Source organism: Gymnoscopelus braueri (assembly GCF_963280865.1).
Source record: "Gymnoscopelus braueri genome assembly, chromosome: 16".
In the NCBI taxonomy this organism is placed as follows: domain Eukaryota; kingdom Metazoa; phylum Chordata; class Actinopteri; order Myctophiformes; family Myctophidae; genus Gymnoscopelus; species Gymnoscopelus braueri.
In genome coordinates, this window is record NC_137616.1 from 35,618,163 (window position 1) to 35,641,192 (window position 23,030).

The 23,030-nt window shown below is 41.2% G+C and overlaps 2 protein-coding genes across 6 annotated transcripts in view; one reads left to right on the forward strand and one right to left on the reverse strand.

Annotated features, from left to right (window-relative positions):
• Window positions 1-2,088: 2,088 nt before the first annotated feature.
• LOC308102947 (kinetochore protein NDC80 homolog) lies at window positions 2,089-6,858 on the forward strand (the record flags this gene model as incomplete). The annotated part of the gene is made up of 8 exons (XM_080452799.1): window positions 2,089-2,144; window positions 2,718-2,807; window positions 2,957-3,071; window positions 3,403-3,575; window positions 3,921-4,023; window positions 5,534-5,664; window positions 5,977-6,079; window positions 6,739-6,858. The coding sequence occupies 8 exons, from the start codon at window positions 2,089-2,091 to the stop codon at window positions 6,856-6,858; spliced, it is 891 nt and encodes a 296-aa protein (XP_080308925.1).
• Window positions 6,859-7,463: 605 nt separating this feature from the next.
• The window catches only part of evlb (Enah/Vasp-like b), an 83,287-nt gene continuing 67,720 nt past the window's right edge, over window positions 7,464-23,030 (reverse strand). For 4 of the 5 annotated variants that reach the window (XM_080453179.1, XM_080453176.1, XM_080453178.1 and 1 more), the window contains 10 exons: window positions 19,298-19,364; window positions 15,017-15,084; window positions 14,225-14,493; window positions 12,410-12,513; window positions 11,510-11,549; window positions 10,956-11,007; window positions 10,430-10,490; window positions 10,188-10,248; window positions 9,876-9,933; window positions 7,464-8,657 (listed from right to left, as the gene is read on the reverse strand). In XM_080453179.1, the coding sequence (XP_080309305.1) occupies window positions 8,620-8,657; window positions 9,876-9,933; window positions 10,188-10,248; window positions 10,430-10,490; window positions 10,956-11,007; window positions 11,510-11,549; window positions 12,410-12,513; window positions 14,225-14,493; window positions 15,017-15,084; window positions 19,298-19,364 (818 nt within the window). In that variant the 3' untranslated portion in view covers window positions 7,464-8,619. The remainder of the gene's footprint in view (window positions 8,658-9,875; window positions 9,934-10,187; window positions 10,249-10,429; window positions 10,491-10,955; window positions 11,008-11,509; window positions 11,550-12,409; window positions 12,514-14,224; window positions 14,494-15,016; window positions 15,085-19,297; window positions 19,365-23,030) is intronic. The other variant, XM_080453177.1, reaches the window with a different exon arrangement.

Sequence of the window (23,030 nt, forward strand, 5' to 3'; positions counted from 1 at the left end):
AAATGTGTTAAAGCATACTTCAGCTATTCAAAAATAGCAGATCTACAAGCTTGCATTATGAGCTTGCAATTTTTGACCAATTTTGGAAAATCTTGGGGTAAAAAAGCGCACATTTTTGAAATAATTTAGAACGTTTTTTAAATCTTCTCTTCTGCAGGTGGTCCCTGGCACAAAATGTATTCAGTAGTCTGTGGCCAAATAGCCTACATATTAATTTGGGGGTCCTTCCTTGACATGAAAAGGTTTGAGAACCAGCATCTCAATAAGCAGCTGCCCTGGGCATGCACACAGTAGTGTAAAAAGTACTCAAATGTTTTATTTAAGTAAAAGTATCAATACCACAATGCAGAAATACTGTTACAAGTAAAAGTCCAGTATTCAAAATGTACTTGAGTAAAAGTACAAAAGTATTGGCATCAAAATATACTTAAAATACCGAAAGTAATTAAGCAAATAAAATGTTTGAAAATAGCAAGATCTACAAGCTCACAATGCCTGGTGATGCCAAGCTTGTGAGCTTGTAAATCTGCTATTTATCCATATAGCCAGATATGTATAAAATAGGACTGGGAAGTGGTTAATGCATGTTTTATAATATAATTTATATCTGCAAAGTATCAAGTAGGCCTAAAGTTTTCAAATAATTGTAGTGGAGTAGAAAAGTAGTGGAAATACTCCAGTAATGATTCCTCAAATGTGTACTATTGTACAGTACTTGAGTAAATGTACTTCGTTACTTTACACCACTGCAGCCACGTTCATACTGTCTGTCGCCCTCCAATCTAGGCGGTGCATTTAAACACCTGACTCTCTCAAACCAGGGTTTCACTAAACCACGTAAAAAGGAAGAAGAATATTATTTGAGTTAAAAGAAATGGACCGGTAAGTAAAGAGTCAATAGCCAATGACAAATGAAATGTTACGTCGTCGCTGTTATAGTATTTAAACTAGCGCTAATTAACCGTTTTGTTAGCCATGATATTAGTAACTGCGTCATGTCGTCGGCCTCATTGCGTCTGCTTGAAATACTAAAATTAAGCTAACATTAGCTATTTTACTGCGTATTGGCATGACATTTTAGGCTACTTCCTTAATAACAGGTGTTTACCATAGTAATTAAGGTTGTTTTATAACAGTCGGTGTGCTGCTTAAGGCTCTATCTATGCACAGCAGCCATATTGGAAAGAAATCGGGCCTCTTCCTTACTTCGGTCACAGGTGTTACCAATGATACTAAATAAAGGCTCGGTTCCATTCTGGTCAAACAGAGTCAGGGTGCGGATATTGTTGTCACTGGAAAGACTCTGATCCACCAGTGGGTCTCAAAGTGGGAACCATCATGCTACACTAAGTGGAACACAGCCTTCTAGCCCAATTTCTCTCTTATATGGCTGCTGTGCATAGAGCCTATTGTGAACGTTGGCTCAATGGAAAGGCTCTGCAACACCAAATGGAACAGAGCCTTAATTAGTATCATAGTTGACACATGAAGGACAAGTGACCTTGAACTATTTCAAGCCAACATGGCTGTGAAAAGGGTCTATTGTTTGTAACGTTAATTAACTAAATGATGTCCTTGCACTAAAGTACATCAAACTGTCCATGTCCAGACTTGTAGTGACATGTCAAAGCATCAATGTTGGCCACCGTGTATCCCAGAGATGTTAATGCATTAAGTAGTCCTTATTCATGGCAGCTATACTATACGGACATGAAATAGTATGGTAAACACAGGTGTAATACCAATGATGGGTCCATCACATGATTTAGTGTAACAGAGCCTTTGATAAGACTGTACATGTCCGCTGTTGTAAGCCGGCTGACAGACACTACATACATATCCACTGGATGGTATCCATTAACAGAAGTCATCTGTTCATGTTACTGGTGATAGATTGTACATTATACTTGATGCCTATGTTTATTTTTCAGTTGTACTCTCTTACCTGTACCTATCCTGTGTTTCGTGTTTATTGCTGGTGCTGCTTTGACACCTGCATTTCCCCACGGCGATCAATAAATGTCTAATGATGCCATTATCACTTCCAGTGTAAAGAAGAGACATGCATCTGGCAGCAGACAGTCAGAGATGCCTTTGCGGGTGGCTGATACAACTAGAAGGAGCATGTATGCCACACCCCAGAGGTAGGTTTATTGAGTTTTCAGTCTAGACTTTTAAAGCCAACTGGGCCTGTAAATGAATCACAGCTAAAAGTTATTTGTAAACATAAAACAAAAAGTTTGGAAATTCGTGTTTGGTAGATTATTATCCCTGTTGTAACAATGCTTCTTGGCAATAACTTTTATACCGTTGGAAAGCCTGTTTATTTCCCTTTTAAATAGAGTACCGAAGTCCTGACGTCACTCGTTCATCCCCTGGGTTGCGGAAGTAATTTCTCTGTGGAGAATAACATCGGGTCATCATCTAAGAATTGTGGTCCAAAAATAAACAAACTGTCTCTGCGATATTGTCAGGGAGGTGGCTCTGTATCGTTTATGATAGTCAGTCACTCATATTTGATACAGTCTGTTTCTGTCGAAAAGTTTACTCATTCGGCGGAAGTAACATTAGCGTTTTCTCACCGCCAGTTAATGCTTCATATCCATATGAGTCAATTCGCCGGGATCATTTGTTTATTTTTGGAACACAGTTCTAATTTGACGCGATATTAAAGACGTCAATGAGAATTCAGAATGCTTACCATTGTTCATTTACAGTAAAGGTGTACAACCCTCCTATGGCAAGCTCAACATGAGCAAACCCCAGTCTGGGACCTCTGAGAGGAAGACCTCCTTCTTTGGTGCTCGGTATGTAACTCCCACAAAACAGGATTTAGAAGATGTCATTATGCATTCAAAACAGTGGGCTAATGATTCATTTAGGACGTGCACCCAATGTTAAAAAGTTAATATGGTGAACTTAATCACTACAGGGCTGGTGGATTGGATCGCAACAGCAGCTTTGGAGGACGGAACAGCCTGTTTGGCAGTCTTGGAGCGTCTGGGAAAAAGGACCCCAGACCTCTGCATGACAAAGCCCATGTACAGCAGTGCGTCAGGAAGTTGTGTGAGGTACTATGAACCCTTCACTACTTCCAGTGGTGGAAGAAGTATTCTGATTTATTATTATTTTACTTAAGTAAAAGTAGCAAATCTGCAACACAAAAATACTATCACATTACCCCATTTAGACCTGTTGTAACCTATACGTGTTTATAAGGCCTGTATATTGAACATTTACAAGTAAAAGTAAAGTAAAAGTACAAAAGTATTGGCATCAAAATACTAGCAGTAAAAGTAAAAGTTTTCAGAACTTGTCAAAGTATAAAACAGGCCTCTTAAGTGGTTAATGTATGTTTTGTATTATCTAATAATGTAACTTGATTTTCTCTTTTATTTCTAGTTCCTCACAGAAAACGGGTACCCAGGAGGGGTGTCCACCAAAACCCTCCAGTCTCCCTCCACCAAGGAGTTCCTCAAAATGTTTGAGTTCATTTACCAGCAGGTGGACCCAACTTTTGAGATGCCTAAATCCAAAGTGGAGGAGGAGGTACCTCGTTTGCTGAGAGACCTCGGGTAATTTAACAATACCGTGATACTTCTACGCATGTATAAAAAGTAAAACATTCTTCTGACAATTGTTGGTGAGGTAAAAGCCTCTTTAATTTTAAACTCTAAACAAGGGTAAATTATTTGCCTGTATACCTCTATTTGTCTTGTTAAAGAGCAAGATCATATTTTTTTTTTAAATTGGTAGTGATCATAAAGAAGAACCCTACTGATTTTGCCAAGTGACATCCTTTGGCCAAGATTTCCACTTGCATACAAGATACTGTAACTCAAAATGGATTGCCATGAAAGTTGTTGAGTGTAGATTTAAGACACTCTGCTCTGACCATCTGTTTCTCTTTGTGGTTTAAGGTATGCATTTCCTCCATCTAAGAGCTCCATGTATTCTGTTGGAGCTCCACACACATGGCCTCAGGTGTTGGGCGCTCTAATCTGGCTCATTGACACGGTCAAAGTAAGGCTTGGTAAACCATACATCAGGGGTGGGCAACTTTGATGATGGAGAGGGTCACTATATTTACACACTCACTCCAGAGGGCCACATTTCATATACTGTCGGGCAGAAACCTCTTATCTCCGTATTTTAACTTTTTTCTTAATTAATACCCTACTTCGTCATTCTATGTCCCACAAAAGTAGCAAAAATAGCAGATCTACAACCTCAAAACGCATCGCAGTGCGACGCGTTTTGAGCTTGATGATGGATCAATATTGTGAATGCCACGTATTGACCCGTTCCAGATCACCTCCGCTTCTGTTTATGTACATTTGAGCTAATCTAGGCATAATACTTATTTTGAGCTGGGTGAATTTTATTTTGATTTGTTTGTCGTTTTGGGGACCTAAAAAGCTGCTGCTCTACTCTGTGAAACGGATTGACATCTGAGTTGGGTTTATCTGGATATTTGCGTTTTGTGATCAGTTGGTTGTCAGTTAGTATGCACTTTGATAGTCAAAGTGTTTTGTGTGTTCTCAATATATATATGGGTTTTTGCTTGATTGTCGTAAGTACTTTGTGTGATTTCATTGATGGTTAAAACCCCAGATGAGACACTCGGCCTGAATTTTCATTTCGTTTCACTCCATTATTCAGTCTGAAAGGCAAGCCCTCTCTGTGCAGCCGTTTTCTGAGATGGGGGCGTGGCCAAAGTGTGACTCTTTGAAGATTGGTTCATACTGGATTATCCCGATCTCAATTGGGCCGGGCCGCCGGTTAGATTTTCAACCGAGAAAACCCCGCCCTCGACAGCGTCACCAGACCCTGAATGAGAGGCTAGCGATTCAGGGGGTGGAGCTAGGCTAGAAGAGCTCACTATAAAGTACAAAAAAAGGAGATTTTTTTTTTCTCTGGTAGACCGTCTACCTGGCACCCTTAATCAATCAAATCAATTCAATGGAACCGTTACAATGTATAGAGCAGCCTCTGAATTATCTTTTCTGAAATTAAAATATCAAGCCATAATTTTCTTTTGTCACCAAATAAATACATTGAGCTTTACACTCTAGAACAAAGATTACACTCTACCAACGGAGTACATCCTTAAAGGAGTATTTCACCAAAAAAATACTATTTCATTCACTTTTATTGTTTACTCACCCCGTGATGTCTAGAAGACAAGGATATTTTTCGTTTGTGTAATATTCCTAAGGTGAATGAAGAATCCAAAAACGAAAAAGTTTTATTTTTGCTTTATTTAGATGGTGTGAAAAGACATGAAATGGAACACAGATCTTCAGCCAGAATCATCTGGTTTATCATGTGGTGACCTCTAGCCAACCTGTTGATCCTGGTCTAGTATAAGTTGGACCCGTTTTCTGTCCAAGTAGCTCCTCTGAGGATGACATTGGTTCTCAATTAATTTTGACATTAGATTAAAATTTTCTTTTGCTTCAACATCTGGATGAAAATTGATGATTTGGGTCACACTGTGATTTAATATCAACTTTCAATGTGTTGTGTGTAGGAGATGGTACTTGAGGAGCAGAAATGGACAGCAGAGAAGGAGTCTGTTGAAAACCACCAAAAACTCCATGAGAACAAGCTTCATAATGGCCGTGATGACGCTGTCCAGAAACTGAAGACCACACAGCAACAGTTGGTGTTTTCTCTGTATTTATTGTCAAAACCTATTGCATTTAACCACCTCAGCCCTATGGTGAAACTTGCCAATCTACAATCTCTTGTAGATCCTTTTTTAAAACGTCCCCAGAATTTGTGGTGGAGGTGAAGAGATGATCATTATAGTGGAGGGGAGGAGATGTTTATAATTGCAGTATATTATATTTCAAAGGCACAGTTGAGGATGCACAGTTGTGCACAATAATCACTCACCCCATTGTCTGTCTAAAATGGAGTTGGGTGTGTTTAGACTAAACACATTGACTTGTGTTCCTATCTGTACCCTAGGCACCACCTGGTGCTGCTTGAGACCAATGAGGAGAGACGAACAGTGTCTAACAACCTGGCCACCATCTCCACCCATGCTGCCGACCACTTGGCCATGTTGGAGGTACAAAATGTGAACTATAGCCAACTTAATGACTTGAAACTCATCTGAACCTTTAGACTAGATGGCATACAGTAGATCTGTTGAATCTATCTAAATCAGACTAGATCAGTGGTTTTCATGTCAAGGACCCCCAAATGCATATGCATTTGACCGTGGACCCCCATCTGAAAATATGTTGTGCCCCCCAGAAGAGATTTGTGTTTAAAAAAGAAGTGTCAAAAATGGCAAGTATAAAAGTGAGGTCCCCGGACCCCACTTTGAGAACCACTGGACCAGATGGTGTTGATCTGTTCACACCAAAGAGACCCCCAGGGACTGTGGCTGTTTTTTCAGTATATGAAACAAACCAACTTCCTTTTCCATTCCTAGACTTCTCACTTGGACAACCGATATTATTTAACATCTACCTTTAACCACTTAAGCCTTAATTTATACTTGGTCATACTTAGTCAGTGAGAACAGCTACCTTCTTTCTTTTCCCCTTTTTTTTATTACAAGCCTGACATGGTGGCTCATTTCATCATAGCTGACATGATTATCAAATGGTTTACATGTTGAATTTAATTAGGCCATCGCAAAATGGAGCATTTAATCAGGGTGTATAACTGCACCTATCTTTGTCTAAGCTGAGCTCTTGTACCCCCACCCCTTTCCAACAGAAATCCATGGGCCAAAAGAAAAGACTTCAAGATGTCATGTCGATGAAAGAGAACCACGAAATGTTCCAGCAGGTCAAGGACATGATTGACTCCTTCAATGAAAAAGCTAACGTGGTGTAGTTGAGGAGTTTCTATCTATATATATCTATAAATTGAGTGACTATCTATCCCAGATATAATAAAGGATTTTTAATATGATCAGAGTGCCTCAGATGCCTTTTTTTCCCCTGTCACTTTATACTATGGACTTCCTTTAACCATTAAGCCCTTTTTTACACTGTATTTAGCCCCGTTTGGAATCTCACTCTCCACCATAGCTCCGAGATGAGGTCCCGCTGTACCGGCTCCCGGCAGAGGTGGAGTCCGTCCAAACGTAGTGAAGATCACCTTTTTTGCAACATCGTATCCAAAATGTAAAGGTAGTCCCAGACACCTACAGATGTTTACGATTGTTTCTATTTCTTTTTTAGGACTGGGTTGGAGAAAAAAAGAAAAAAAAGTGGTATTCAATAAAAATGAATGCGAACAAAAGCAGAGCCATGGATTCCTTCCCACCAGTAAATTCAACCTTTCCACTGTCAATTATTCACCCATAACTCCTTGTAAGGGGATGTCAAAGGCAAAATAAGTCATACACAATAAATGCAGACATGCTAACCAAGAATAGACTAGTCATAGTTCACAGTTTTATTTGAATTTGTTTTTAAACTTAGTGTGTACTTTTTTTTTCTTTCCCCAAACCAGGAAGCACTTGGTCATAAAAGTAAATGATAAAATGAACAATACTTCACCATATCTTTGCAGCCAATGGACTTTTTTTCTTTTAACATGATCACAAATACTGTTTTTGTGTTACTTTTTGTTCATAAGATTGAAATATCCAAAGAACAGTGTTAATTCCATCCTCTGTTTCAGGCCGAGTTTGTCTTTTTCGGTCACACAGATTCCACACAGCCGTAAAGGATAAAAACATTTTAAAAATTTGGTGTCCGTGTCAAATAATGAGAAATACATTTGAGTGTGCTTTGTAACAAAACAAAACCCAAGGAAAGCAAAATGATATAAAATACAAAAGACTGACAAAATGTGCAATAATAATTAATACCGTATTAATATCATTCTCATTACCGTTTCATTATTACCATTGTACTCACTAAGCTACAGCACTACTACTCATATTCACATCATTACAAAGACGATCATAAAAATGATAATGATACTGAAAATGATAGTAATAGCACAAAAAAACGTACTTTAAAAAAAATTAAACTAAAGTGAATTTGTATCCGTTTTCTTTTAACCACTTAAGCCCTATTTTCAAAACTTTTTTTAAACTTTCCCCAAAAATATGAGAAACAGACGATCTACGGTACAAGCTCACAACGGGTCGCATCGTGACACGTGAGCATGTAGATTTGACATTTTTCTTTTAAAAAGGGATTTTCTTTTTTTAGGTTTTGGAAAATGTTTCAAAAAGTTTCGGCTATAATGACATGACCAAAATCCGGACTCCAGGGTTAATGTGGTTATGCCGAGGACGACAGAGGGGCAAACTGGGCTAACGGACAGACAGACATAATAAGACATCAGAGTAATCGGTGCGAGAGTGCGCCAACGTCCCTCATCAGTGTCTTTCCTTTCCAAACGTAAAACCTGAACCAAACGTTTAAAAAGACATTAGATGATGGTGTGGTGTCACTACAACGCTGGCTTGCCCACCGCGTTGCTTCAACACCACAGCTACACATAACGAATAGATGTCACAGTTTGGGCCCCTGTTCCTGGCTCTCTTCCACAGGGCCACGGCAGCAGCTGCAGGGGGGAGGGTGGGGGTGACGGCTCCAAAAAAGGTGGGTCACGCTGGGGAGTGGTTCTGGGAGATTATGTCGTGCTAATTCTACTGAGTTCATGTCTAATGGCTGCAAGAGAGAGAGATTTAGACAGGAGAAAACACAGGCATCAAGTTAAGGCGATAATAGTCTGGTGACTGCATATGGTAACAAAGAATTAAATGACATTCTGTGACATTCAATGTATGCAGGGTTCGATGTGTAAAACAGAGGAGAGGGACACTTTCTTGACCACGTAAGCCCTATCTACTCTATGACGAATATCGAAAACAGACGATCTACAAGCTGACAACGTATTGCATCAGCATGTAGATAGGCTATTTCTGTTAATTAAAGACTTTTTCTTACATTAATTTTTTTTTTTGTGATGCCAGGGTTAATGTGGTTAACATACAATTTCAAGTAAAGTGTTAAATTCTTATATTGCCAAACATAAGAGGCTACAGGCAGGCACTGAACTTGAGAAACGAGAAAAACTCTACATCGATGACTACAGGTTTTAAAGATCAGTTCTTGTCTCCAAACAATACTGTCATCATAGGTGGCAAAATTGCAGCAAAATCTAAATTGCTTCAAAATGATCTGTATGAAATCTGTATCTCATGAACTTTGTTTCCTAGAAAGTTAGAATTTCATTGACACCAATATAAATGTTCTTGCATAGTACATCCTAGATAGCAAGTCAATGCCCAGTCACCACTATTTAGTCCTCTGTGTCTCTAATGCCACCTAGTGGTTCCAACATTACATGACTCCTTCCTAATGATCTCCATAGACATTAACTGGGGTTATACTACAGCCAGAATTATGATTATCAATGTCGCTGCCATATTGGCAGGGGACACTTGCCATAACTCCACTGCAAGAAATATGCCTGAGTTGTATATAAGTACCCGAGAATAAAACTCTTAATTTATAACCATTACTATCTACGTACAGTGTTATTGGTATGAAAACCCACATTTTTTTATTCAACCAATTATCCTATATAACATAACTACATGTCTGACATTTGTAACAAACTAAACGGCTTGAACCCTAACCCTTGAGAATTCAGCGAGTTATGATGGTTTTAATGTGGAGAGACCTCCTGCTTCAATAGACGGGGCATACATGCATTAAGAGGCACTGCTTGCCCCAGCCCATATGGCAACCACATTGACACATCGCTCCATTGAACAGCAGCGACCAATGAGGTATCTACGTATGCTGTATAGTATTATGTAGGATGTTCTCAGAGACCGAGATTGTACAGAATCCCATCTGACTTTGTTGACAGAAACGTACCATCGATGATCTCGTCCTTCACTTTGTGCAACTCACGGACAACTTCTTCCAAGATTTCCTGGTTAAAAGTAACAAACAGAAAGTTATTCTTTATATAGCTCCAAACGGAGACCATTATATACTGTTGGAATGGTCATCATAAACCTAACGTTTTCATGCGCTGCGGAAAGTCGATCAAATAATTTGTCTATCACAGAAAAGCCTAAATAGTTTTTTGAAAATAAGAAATATTAGCTACGGTCAAATCCTGACAGTACTGACCTGTTGACTAGTCTTTTGTCCTAATCCATAATCATTCCATGTTTCTTTTACCTGTTTCATTCTATCGAGGTCTAAGGCGTCTGTGTCACTGCCACTCCCTACCGGCCGTACCCTGCAAAACAAAACAGTGAGATTAATGCCTATTATTACAATGCTGCAAAACAAAACGTATTCAGTGAGATTATAGCCCATTATTACTATCCTGCAAAACAAAACATATAAAATGAGTTTAATGACTATTATTTCACTCTATCAATGTAGGCTATTGAAGGAGTAGAGATGCTTTAAGTCACCTGGAAACCAGCGATGACCTCTCTGCTGAGTTGGCCCGATCCCACGGCTTCTTGGCTCCATCTGGACGACAGAGAGGATCAAATAAGATAAGATGAGATAAATCTTTATTGATCCCGGACGGAAATTCAGGTGTCATGTAGCAGCAACAGAAACAAAGGAGAGGATGATGACAAGTACAGTAGTACAGTAGGATCTAGTTAGATAGACAGACAGACAGACAGACATACAATAGATAGATATATAGATGGATAAATAAAACTGCAAACCACGATTGCGAGCAGATCGATTTAACAGTCGATCGATAGTCAGACAGACAAACCGACATTGAGTAATGCCTCTTGTCTGTCCAGCTTGTGCTGTCCAACCACTGACCCTTCCTCTCATATTGCAAAAAGCATCAAAAGTAGCAGAGCCACAAGCTCGAAAGCTTTTCAGAGGTTCTCTGTCTCTGAGGAGAGTGCGTCTCATACTGTAGTGTAGATTGTTAAATAGAAGCATTCTTTTCTTTTTTTGCAGTGGGCTCACCTATAGAGTTGTGTCCACTGCGGGTGCTGGGTGATGGAGAATTTGGGTCATCCTGCAGGAGGATGAGGAGAACAAGCGATCATTATCATCAACAATCAGTGACAATCTAGGGCTGCAACAGTTAATCGAACTAATTTAATCAATTATAACAAATAATCTATGCTTAATCAATTAATTGATTCATAATTGATCCCTATTTTGGGCATGTTATTATAGGAAAAAGGTTTCAAAAAGGTTTAAAAGAAATTCCAAATTTGTGAAAATAGCTGATCTACAAGCTCTCAACGTGTTTGCGAGCTTGTAGCTGTGCTATTTTCACTATTGTTGCATGAGAACGTTGTAAGACAAAGTATAAAATAACACTTGGGCGGTTAATTGGTTTGTTGATATATTAAAACAATTACAAATATAGTGTTAATCGAGAAGCGCATATACATGCGCTTCTCGATTATTCAATTCATCTAAAAAGTTAATAAAATAATGGAAAGTTGCAGCCCTAATCCCATCACATTGAGTTCAGTACATGAGAGAGGCTGCATGCTAGCATCACTCACATTTTGGCTGTCTTCTGGTCTCTCTGAAGCCGCCTTCCTTCTGGGGGCAAGAAGAAGCCTTAAGTCACAACCAAGCTGTCAAGTCATTCAGCTCTGTGTCTTACATATCAATATAACACTGTATATCGTTGCTGTTGGGCAGAATCCTCTTCATTATTTCCATATTCTAACGTTTTTGTGTTTTTTCGTACATTAATGCCCTACTTGATCATACTACAGCGTCACACAAAAGTATCAAAAGTAGCAGATATACAAGCTCAAAACGCAGCGCGAAGTGACGCATTTTGAGCTTGTAGGTCAGCTACTTTTGCAATTTTTTTATTTGAATCCTGAAAAGTAACAATTTTGAACATATGGGGTTTCCACCCGACAGATGCTATTTATCACATACAGTACCTTGCCTTCATCAGTGACCTACTGTATCAGTGCAAGGTAAAGTCGTACTATCTTAATATCTGCATCTCATGGACTTTGTTTCCTAAGCAGGTCAGGCTTTCATTGACAACCATTTACATGGTTATATGTTCTTATATGTTCGAACTGTTACTTAAGACTGTTTGCTGTCAGTCCGCACCCGTCATTCCTTAAAAACTCAGTCAGTTGAGCACACTTGGCTCGGGACTTTAGTCCTATTGTATTTGCTCGCATAGTACATGCAAGTTAAGTGTCCAGTCATCCTTATTTAGGCAGCTCAGGGCAAGCTAAAATTCTACTGTTTATTGTTTGTTGTTTATTACAGGATCCCCATTAGAGACACACGAATGAGCCTCTAGTGTTCCTGGGGTCCTGAACAAAGCAAATACGATAGACATGCAATTAAAGAAAAAGACAGGTTAAATTATATAAACAAACAATAAAAAAATTGTATAGATGTGTGGATGAATGACTGGATGCACAGACCTTCGTGCCAACAGAGCGTTCATCTCTTCCATGAGTCCTCCACTAGCACCTCCACTGGTCCTGTTGGCATCATTTTTTGTGCCTGAAGAGCTGTCCTCTCCAGACTGTGAGGAGAGGCAATTTTATTTGTATTTCAACAAGGAAGCAATTCAATGTGCTTTACACAGAACATCAAGCAAAGGAAACACAATTATACAATGACATTAGGATGCATAAAACAAAAGAAGTAAAAATAGCATATACAATTACAGTGCAGAAGAGAGAGGAAAGGAGAGGATGAAACAAGATGATGTGAGGGGAGAGTAGAGGAGACATGAGAGGAGATAGGAGAATAAAGGATCAGAGATGAGAGGAAAGGAGATAAGTGTAGAGGATAATATAGAACTGTGGTGATTAGGAAGCATCCTTCCCTCAGGCTCTTATGAAGTCATAATGTATATATATCCTACATGGTGTGCATTGCATTTCATCCCCTCATTCTCCTGTCTTATTAGGCAGCCTAATAAGCTGATTCCCCACACTTAGAAGCTAATGAGCTGAATCCACGTTGACGTCTAACTCATCACAGAGGAACGAAGCACAACTACTTCAAAATGAAAAACTACATACTCAAGTGCTGTACTTAAGTACAATCTTTGAGGTACTTTAACTTTTCTGTACTTGAGTATATCCATTTTGTAATACTTTATACTTTATTGTAGAATAGAATAATTTGCATGTTTAAAACATTTGAAACTAGAAAAAGTGCTCCTCGGAGCACAGGTCTCCGCCAGGTCAGGTACGTTATTCTGACCTCCTGGTGGCGCTATAATAGGCCAATGTGAAAAGGGTGCCATTTATTCTTAGGTCTTTCACGGCAAGACACTGCATTCATGATTTGAGGCATTTTGTTCCAAAAATGTGTTTTGCTAAATTAGACCTATTGGTGGCGCTATAACAGGCCAATGTGAAAAGGGTGGCATTTCTTCCTCGGCTTAATTGGAATGTGCGTGTGAAAATTCACGGAAATCGCAAGCTGCGTGCATAGTTTGAGGCTTTTTGTTCAAAACGGACCAATCCTGCAAACTTTGGAAGTCAACCATAGGCAATGAGGATGGAATATGGGAAATCGGACAGATTCCTGTTAACATGACTATAGAGATACTGTGTACCGATTTGCATGACGTTTTGATCAAATCTGTAGGAGTAATGTATAGAAATGGGTTTTGCACAAATCGGCCTCCTGGTGGCGCTATAACAGGCCCATGTGAAAAAATTGGGGCAGAGGTTCTGAATTGGCATCCAGGGAGTGTGTGTGCACAGTTTCGCAGCGACCGGGCCAACGGTGCCGGAGATTAGCTGCTAACACACAGACAGGACGGACGGACACACGGACGGACGGACGGAGGGTAAAACATACTCTCTCGCCATGCCTTTCGGCCTGGCGGAGACAATAACACACTAATAATTGCTGCCAATTACATTGTGTTTTCTTTTTTTAGTTTTCTTTTATACAGTACATACAGAGAAAAAAGGTTTTAAAAAAGTGGACACAATTTGTGTTTACTTGTGCTTTTGTAGTTTTTTCCCTAATAAAAACATGGACCTCAGCATCCATATTTTGAGGCCAACATTAGCCAAAAATAGGTAGATATGCTATTTTTGGTGAAGAGATTTGGTGTAGAGAGGGAAAAAAACGGACCAAGTACAGAGCCAACTCCGGTCCAGTTTACCAAGTCGGTAAAAAAGAAAAAATAGCAGATACAATTGTGTCTCTACTAAGTCTATGGGTTTAAGTGGTAAAGAATAAAAAAGGATAAAAGGGCAAAATCTCACTCTTTGAACACGCCGTAGCTTGGCTCCGGCGATCATGGCGGCAAGTCCCGTGGCGGCCTGGGAGGAATCGTCCCCTCCTCCTCCGCCCATGGGGAGGGGAGGGGGGAGTGGAGGCGGGGGCGCCACCACCGAGGGCGGAGGGGGCCCGGGGGGCGGCGGAGGGGGAGGGGGGCCCACGCCCATGTTCATGTTCATGTTCATGTTCATGGGCGGAGGCATGACGGGGGCCGCCACCGAGAGCACGGCGGGGTGTCCCTGGAAAGGAGAACCTGCAGGGAGGAAGCAAGGTTATTATATTAGATTATTATTTTAAAAACATTTTATTTGCATATCGTTGCTGTTGGGCAGAAACCTTTCATCTCCATATTTTAACTTAAAAAGAAAGCATTAAAAGTAGCAGATCTGCAAGCTCGAAACACGGCATGAAGCGATACGCTTGTAGATCTGCAACTTTTGCTGTTTATGAATTTGAATCCTGAAAAGTAACAGTTTTGGACATATGAGGTTTCCACCCGACAGAGACGATATACTGATATACGATATACATGCAACAAGTATCTTAAAACTCTGTTATGTCTTTTTTTTGTTTTGTCTAATCTGTGTGGTCAAGTATGTTCAATGAATGTACAATATAACTTAAATATAAATATAATTGGGGAGGTTGTATTTGGCCTCCCTGATCTTGACTTCAATTGAGACATTTAGATCCTGTGTCTAGGTTGGACACGACCTTTGATTAAATATTCTGTCTTACATAATAGAGCTTTAAAACTGCATCCTCTGCGTCTATACCTGAGTTGGAAGACCGTCGCTCCCGTTCCATGTGGGCTTGTATCTGCTGCTGCTGCTCCATCATCTGCCTGCAGAGACACCAGCAAACACTGTCAGTCACCTAACTACAACCACCACCTTCACGTACGTTATCATCATGCTACAATCACTACAAGTGTTTGTCTGTCTGTCTGTCTGTCTGTCTGTGAGTGGCCTGGTCAGTCGGTCAGTCAGTCTGTAGGTCCGCTGGTCAGCCAGCAGTCGGTCCATCAGTCAGTCATTCAGCTGGTCAGTTAATCTGTCTTGTGAGCTTGTAGATCTCCTATAATATAAAATAAATGCTTGAACAAATGTGAAAAAAAATGAATATTTTGAAAACATTTGAACAAATCTTGTATGGGGGTTCCTGGCATTTGAGAATCACTCAGAAAGATCCTCTGAAATGGACCAACCACAGTAGCTACCTGTGTGGAATAAAAACACGCCCTCTTGCCCCACACGTGTGTCTCTGATGTGAGAAGCACATGTCAACAATCCAGGCTTAGAGAGACGAGAGGTCAGAGTCAGCGGAGTGGAACTTTCCAGCTGCTTGTCGGAGGAGAGATGTGCAGAGTCAGCACCACCCTGACTCCACCACCTGCTCTGTGCAGTACTATGCACCTGCCACTGGAGGGAGCTCTATGCGTGCACACACAGTCACATGGTCGTACTATAGACCAGTGGTTTTCAAACTTTTACATTTCACAGATCCCCCATATATACAAAGTATACAAATGGAACCAAATGGACCCGTTAGAGTTCATTTGGTTCCATTTGTATACTGTCAGAGTTACAGACGTCAATTTAGAACCCCCTCAAAGAACCCCGAGTCCCTGGACCCCACTTTGAGAACCACTGCTATAGACCATGGGTCTTCAACAGGGGGTCCGGGACCCCTGGGGGGTCCTCAGAGTTACTACAGGGGGGGCCCCCAAATGTTTGTGTGAAAGGAAGTGTTTTTTTTTTCATTAACCACTAGCATCCCTATTCTGAGGGGAACATTTGCAGACAATAGCAGATCTACAAGCTCCCAACGCATCTGCTATATTAGGTGAAGAGATGGCGGAGGGGAAAAGGAGCAGACCAAGTACAGAGCCACAGGTCAAGTTTAGTAGGCTAAGTATTGAGGGTTTAAGTGGTTAGATATCGGAAAATACGCATTAGCAAAAACATTAATTTACACAACACTGATGATTCAACCGCCTTTGAGATTTTCACGTTGGCTCTGGGAACCATTGCACTATGGCTTGTCAACTTGGATGGTATACCCTCGTCGACGTGAGAGTGTCCGCGCCCGCTGTCACGATCCGTGATATGCTCTGTCTGCCTGTGGTGTTTCCTTGTACTTTTCAGTGGTGTTCCTGTTATTTTGAAGTAATGTTGCATTCCCTGTTTCCTTGTTAGGTTTTTCTTTACACTCCTGTACCTCATTTTGTAGTATTGTTCCATTGTTTCCTGTTCTCATTGTAGCTGTTGCCTGTCTTGTCTCACCTACCCGTTGATTAGTCATGTTCTCCTCCTGTGTCCTCTTAGTCCCCCAGCCTATCCCAGTGTTGATTGTCTGTTGAGTTCACCTGTGTTATTTCCCTGTCTATTTAAACCCTGTGTTTGACCAACAATTTCACTATTTCATTGTCTACTGTTGCGTAGGTCATGTCTTGAGTTCTGTTCTTATAGTTTGTATTCCTCCCTTTTTAGTTAATTAACACATTCAACCGATCTGTTCTGCCTCTGTCTCTCCTAAATTTGGGTCCTCCATTCTGCCCTGACTCAAACAGTGACACCCGCCTTGTTTTGAAGTGATGTAAAAGGTTTGCATGTAAAACCATTCTTTATTCAGCTGTGAGTGAATGTTGTACAAAACTAGTTCTCCCCCCTCCCTCCATCCCTTCCCATCTACAGTAGAGCCGCCTCAGAGCATATTGATGGGAGCCACTTTTCTGGTGGCTGTCTGTAGCTTATTCGCTATTTCCCCCCACATTTACTTTGGTCTGCTGGGACATTTCCAAGGAAATGTAAAGATTTACCCAGTCCGTTGAGAAATGTGAAACGCTTCCTGCATTTCTCGTTTTCCTACTGTACATTTACAGGGAGTGGGACACACAGAACCCACATACACACACCAAGAAAATATAACACTTGGGGTCCAAGGATCTTTGAGGGTGGTCCCAAATGGACCCTTACAGGTACCAAATGGAGCCAAATTTGTGCACTCTCAGAGTTAAGGGTAATAGGGTAAGAGATTTTTTTTTAGGTTAAGATGAGTGTTAATTACAGTAGCTCTATATTCCGATAGTACTCATCGCTATAGAGTAACAGGAGTCTACATTGTCTCTCCAGCTCTTTATTAAACAGAAAATGCATTTTCAGGTCAGGATACCAATTTGATCCAATCAGGATAGAGAACTCAGACAGGATACAGATTAAACAAGTGAAGTTGGAAGTGATGACAAAGAAATGAGCAGATTTTGTTTTAACTGGAACACTATAAAAAAATTAAGCTAATAAATGGGTACTCTCCTGATAGGCTGAAATGTTGTCACCTACCTGAAAATGTATTTTTTGTTCATTAAAGAGCTGGCGAGCCAGGGAGGCCCCTGTTACTGAACATACGCTCTATAGTGATTATTACTATCAGAACATAGTGCTTTAACCATTTAACAACAACCTTTTAGTTTTAACCAAAAATGTATCACTTACCCTACCTTTAAGGGGTTTCTTAAAATTGAAACGTTTGAGAAACGCTGTACTATGCAAGCAGACAATCGTCCTTCACAATCACACAGTGATACTTTGCGTGGCAGCAGGACAGATCAGAGTGTAGTCTATGTATATCAGACAGCGGATCAGAGGGAAGTATATCACCATCATATGTGTCCCTGTAAGCCCTGGGCTTTTGGAATGGGGACAGACTGAACAGATTGAAACCAATAACGGAAAAAGCATGGACAACAAAGACCTAGTTGTGTCAGTCTCTGTTGAGGCGAGAGACAGTGAGACAGAAAGAAAGTAAGTAAGGGGGTGAGACAGACAGACAGACAGACAGACAGACAGACAGACAGACAGACAGACAGACAAAGGGAGAGACAGAAACAGGGAGAGTGAGGGGGAGAGAGAGAGAGAGACATAAAGTGAGGGGGTGGGAGGTAGGGGGAAGTAGAGAGTACAACAGTAGGAAAATAAAACGGCACAAAAGCTTGTAGATTATACTAGGTCACCAAAACGGCCTACGGCATAATCTCTTAACACTGATGAACATCCATTATCAAGCTGACTGGAATCTGCCACCATGACTTAGCAAAAAGAATGTAGGTCTTGTGTTCATTTTAAGGCTTTTGTGTTGCATCCTATGTACTGTAGGCTACTTGCTGTTTGTAGTTCTTCAAACTCAACTGTCTTTTTATGTGTTATTCACCCCTAGGGTGACAGATACAGCTTTAATCTGACATTTTAGGAGAGGAGAGGAGAGGAGAGGAGAGGAGAGGAGAGGAGAGGAGGGGAGAGGAGGGGAGGGGAGAGGAGAGGAGAAGGAAAGGGAGAGTGAGTGAGTGAGTGAGAGAGTGAGAGACACAGAGAGAGACAGACAGAGAGTATAACATAAAAGAGGTTGCTGAGGGCATCTTGATGGAGCTAATGTTGTCTCTTTCTCTACGCCCGCCCCCATTAAAATTTAAATGCTATCAGTCTGAATATGGAAGTGAATATTTTCACCAACAGTCAAACAGCGAATGTCAGAACATCTCTAAAAATAGCCAAGCAACCTTTATCTTTCGTAACGTGAAATCCTGTCAGTTTGAACAGACGGCTTTGATGTGGTTCCTCCTTGTATTTTCTTTACTTGTTTTTTTGCAGTTTGCACCAAAAAGGCCTCAAACTGGATGATGTAAAAGAAGCAGTCGGCAGCTGACGACATAATATTTTTTTCCTCTTTGGGCACCACCTCCTTTTTTGTTTAGAAACAGGTCTGCTGTTATTAGCAGAATCTGTCTTGAGAGATTATTTTCCTCCAAGTGGGAATCTGAATATTCTGAATAGCAATATGCTACTTAAGCCTATATCCATGATCACTTCAAGGGCAAAGGACTTGTTACCCTTCAAACTGCCTCCACTTGCTTGTCAGCCTACTTTTAGGAGTTTCACAACTACACCATCTCAAATTATGAAAGCTTACCGCGAAAAAACAAACAAACAATTCCTCCATTTTGTAGCACACAGATCACATTCATGGATGCTGTTGGTGAGATGTCAATCATGGTATTTTACCTTGCTCTCTGAGCCTCAATCTCATCTGTGGTTGGTCCATTCTGGACCTGGCGCTGGACAGCTGGACCTAGTGGAAGAAGAGAGAGAGAGAGAGAGAGAGAGAGAGAGAGAGAGAGAGAGAGAGAGAGAGAGAGAGAGAGAGAGAGAGGGGGGTTATTTGACAGGTGAGGCTGAGATTGAAACGCTCTTCCTAATAACCACAGCTATTGATCTGCAATCTTGGTGTCATCCTGGACCCACCCTCTTCTACCAGTCCCATGTCAGCCAGATCACTAAAACTGCCCTTTTCCACCTTCACAACATTGCCCGCCTTCGTCCCCCTCGTATGTATGTATTATTCTTATTATTCGTATAAGAACCCCAGCATCCCTATTCTGGTGGGAACGTTCGGGTTGGCTTTATTAGGATATGTTTGGCTCATGTTCCCCCCAGGATATATGGATGCTGCATGGGGTTCAAGTGGTGCTTCAGAAACAGGCAGAGTGTATGGTTCATCAGACCTGATCTGTCTGCTCACGTTACCACAGTGGTCTGCAGCAAGACATATGACCCTCCACTGAGTTCAACTGGGATAATGTCTCATACACACGTGCATGCATGCAGGCACGCATGCAAACACACGCACACGCACGCACGCACACAAGCAAGCGTGCGCACACACACACACACACACACACACACACACACACACACACACACACACACACACACACACACACACGTGTACACAGTCTCACACACACAGTGTCACCTTATATCTTTCTCCTATGGTATAAGGCTTTGGCCTGCTCACCCCTCCACCTGCAGACCAGCTGTCACATCAAATGTACACACACACACACACACACACACACACACACACACACACACACACACACACACACACACACACACACACACACACACACAAACACACACAAACACACACACACACACACACACACACACACACACACACACACACACTGATGTACAGTATCTGTGGTGAGATGCCAGTAGCACAACTGGTAAGTATTATGCTAACTACAAGCAGACGTGTCGGTGTGTGTGTGTGTGTGTGTGTGTGTGTGTGTGTGTGTGTGTGTGTGTGTGTGTGTGTGTGTGTGTGTGTGTGTGTGTGTGCGTGCGTGTGCGTTTGTGAGAGAAGTCTGCTGTGTGTAATGCCTTCAGTGAGCAGAACGTCAGTGTGTGTGTGTGTGTGTGTGTGTGTGTGTGTGTGTGTGTGTGTGTGTGTGTGTGTGTGTGTGTGTGTGTGTGTGTGTGTGTGTGTGTGTGTGTGTGTGTGTGTGTGTGTGTGTGTGAGAGAGAGAGAAAGGGTCTGCTGTCTGTTTGTAATGCCGTCAGCGAGCAGACAGCTCATAATTGGAAACCAGCGGTGGAAGTAGTACTCCAATGTTTTACTTAAGTAAAAGTAGTAATACCACACATGTCCGGGTAGCTCAGTCGGTAGAGCTCTCGCCTTTGGACCGCAAGGCCATTGGTTCGATCTCAGCATATGAGTACCGTGGCTTCGGTGCTATAAGTAGCTAATGGTAGGTGTGATGCTCGACCTCAGCATTCTATCTCCCAAGGGTCTAGCGCATTGTAACAGGGATAGACTGCCGCATTCTCGGCTGATACCGACAATAAGCCAATCTATGCCAAATATGAATCATTTTGAAAATGTTTAAAAGCACAAATCTTCCCTGGCATGAAATCTTTTCAGATGGAGGTCAGCCAAATATCAATTTGGGGTTCCTTGACATGACAAAGTTTGAGAATCACTGCTTTACTACTGTCATCCTGTAAACTAATTCTGATACAATCACATACAGGTCCTTCCAATCTGGTGTGCCGTCTGAATAAAATATTGACATTGTCAACCAGTAGTTGTCCTACCCGACACCAGGGAATAAATTGCTCAATGGTAGAGTAGAGAGACCGCCTCCAAACACTGCAGATGTACAAGTTATATTGTATTATTACACGGCTTGGTTGAATGCTTGATTCTGATTTGTCAATCACTGAATTCAGCGTTGTGTTATTTCAGTTTAATGACCGATGAGCTCTATAACAGAACGCTGTCTAATCAAAGACTCAGAGCACCTGCTCATATCAATCTGCGCTGCTTGATTTTGTGCTGTATCCAACATGTCATGTAAAGCTAAACATTGCTCTCAAGAATGTTTTTGAAAACATTTGAAGCGAGAAATAGACAATGCAGTAACCGAAAATGTATTCTATTTGATCATCACTTCCTTATTTTCCGAGGCGACTGTGTCCACAACACTTATGGAATACTTTTATTATCGTAAACAAGAAAATACTTAATTTTGTTGTTACTTTTGAGTCAATTTATTAATTTATTTATTTAGTAGCCGTGTAATAAGCGGGATAATTGACGGCCAGCCAGTCATTTTTGAGAAATAATGATTAATGATCCCTTGCTTAACATAGTAAGTAAGTACTTTAGGTCAGGACTGGAGCCTACTGTATCTTCCGTTTCTGTAGCGTGAGGCAGCATGATGTACAAGTACACCCCCTGGACATGACGCAAGTATGTCACAGGCACTTACCCCCAGTCCAACCCTTAATGCTGAGTGCCAAGCAGGGAGGCATTGGGTCCCATTTCTATAGTCTTTGGTTCGACCCGGCAGGGGAATTGAACCCTGACCTGCAGTGTCAGGTCGGACACCGTTTTAACTGCTACCGCTTTAATCGGCTAATGCAGAGGTAAGTGTTTGACTATTTATGGCTTGTCTGCAATGCTACAGTAATGATAAGCAGAGCGTTTCATTCTCCATTGACTTGGGCTAGCGTCATTAACAAATACAGTAGCAACAGCAAGCTACTGTAGCAGTTTCAAAGAAATATTATTGTTGTAAAAACTCTTGACTAACAGACAACCCAACCTTTTTATTTGAAATGAAAGTCGTCCATTACGTACAGCCTATTCAGGCTTCTCTACGGACACCTTCAGGTGTCTCCGTGGCAACCAAGTGGCGTTGATGGCCGACAGCAATCAAGTAACAGAGACCCAAATAACACAGAACAACAAAACAACCTGACTCGTGTGTCACTACGCACGCACGCACACACACACACACACACACACACACACACACACACACACACACACACACACACACACACACACACTGAACAACAAAACACCCTGACTCGTGTGTCACTACACACAGGCCACTGTGTTGCTACCTTATCTCTTCAACACATACTGTACTGCAGATGCACACACACACACACACACACACACACACACACACACACACACACACACACACACACACACACACACACACACACACACACACACACACACACACACACACACACACACACACACACACACACACACACGATGAAAACAATACAAACATGGCTTACTGCTTCCGTTTCATCACATGCACGTCTACATATAGTGCACAACAATCCACACTGGTGTGTGGCATCACTACAGTTGTTGATGATCTAACAGATGACACATAACATATCGTCGATGTCGGGTCGAAATCTTGCATGTCCGAAACCGTTCCTTTTCATTATTATTTTAAAACTAAATTAAAGTAGCGAAAATAGCCTATCTACGAGCTCACAACGTGTTGCATTGCAGAGCTTGTAGAGTTAGTGCTATTTTCACTACTTTTGTGTGACACTCTTGTATGATAAAGTAGGGCAATCATTTATGAAAATGTTAAATATGGAGATACAAGGTTTCTGCCCAACAGTAACGATA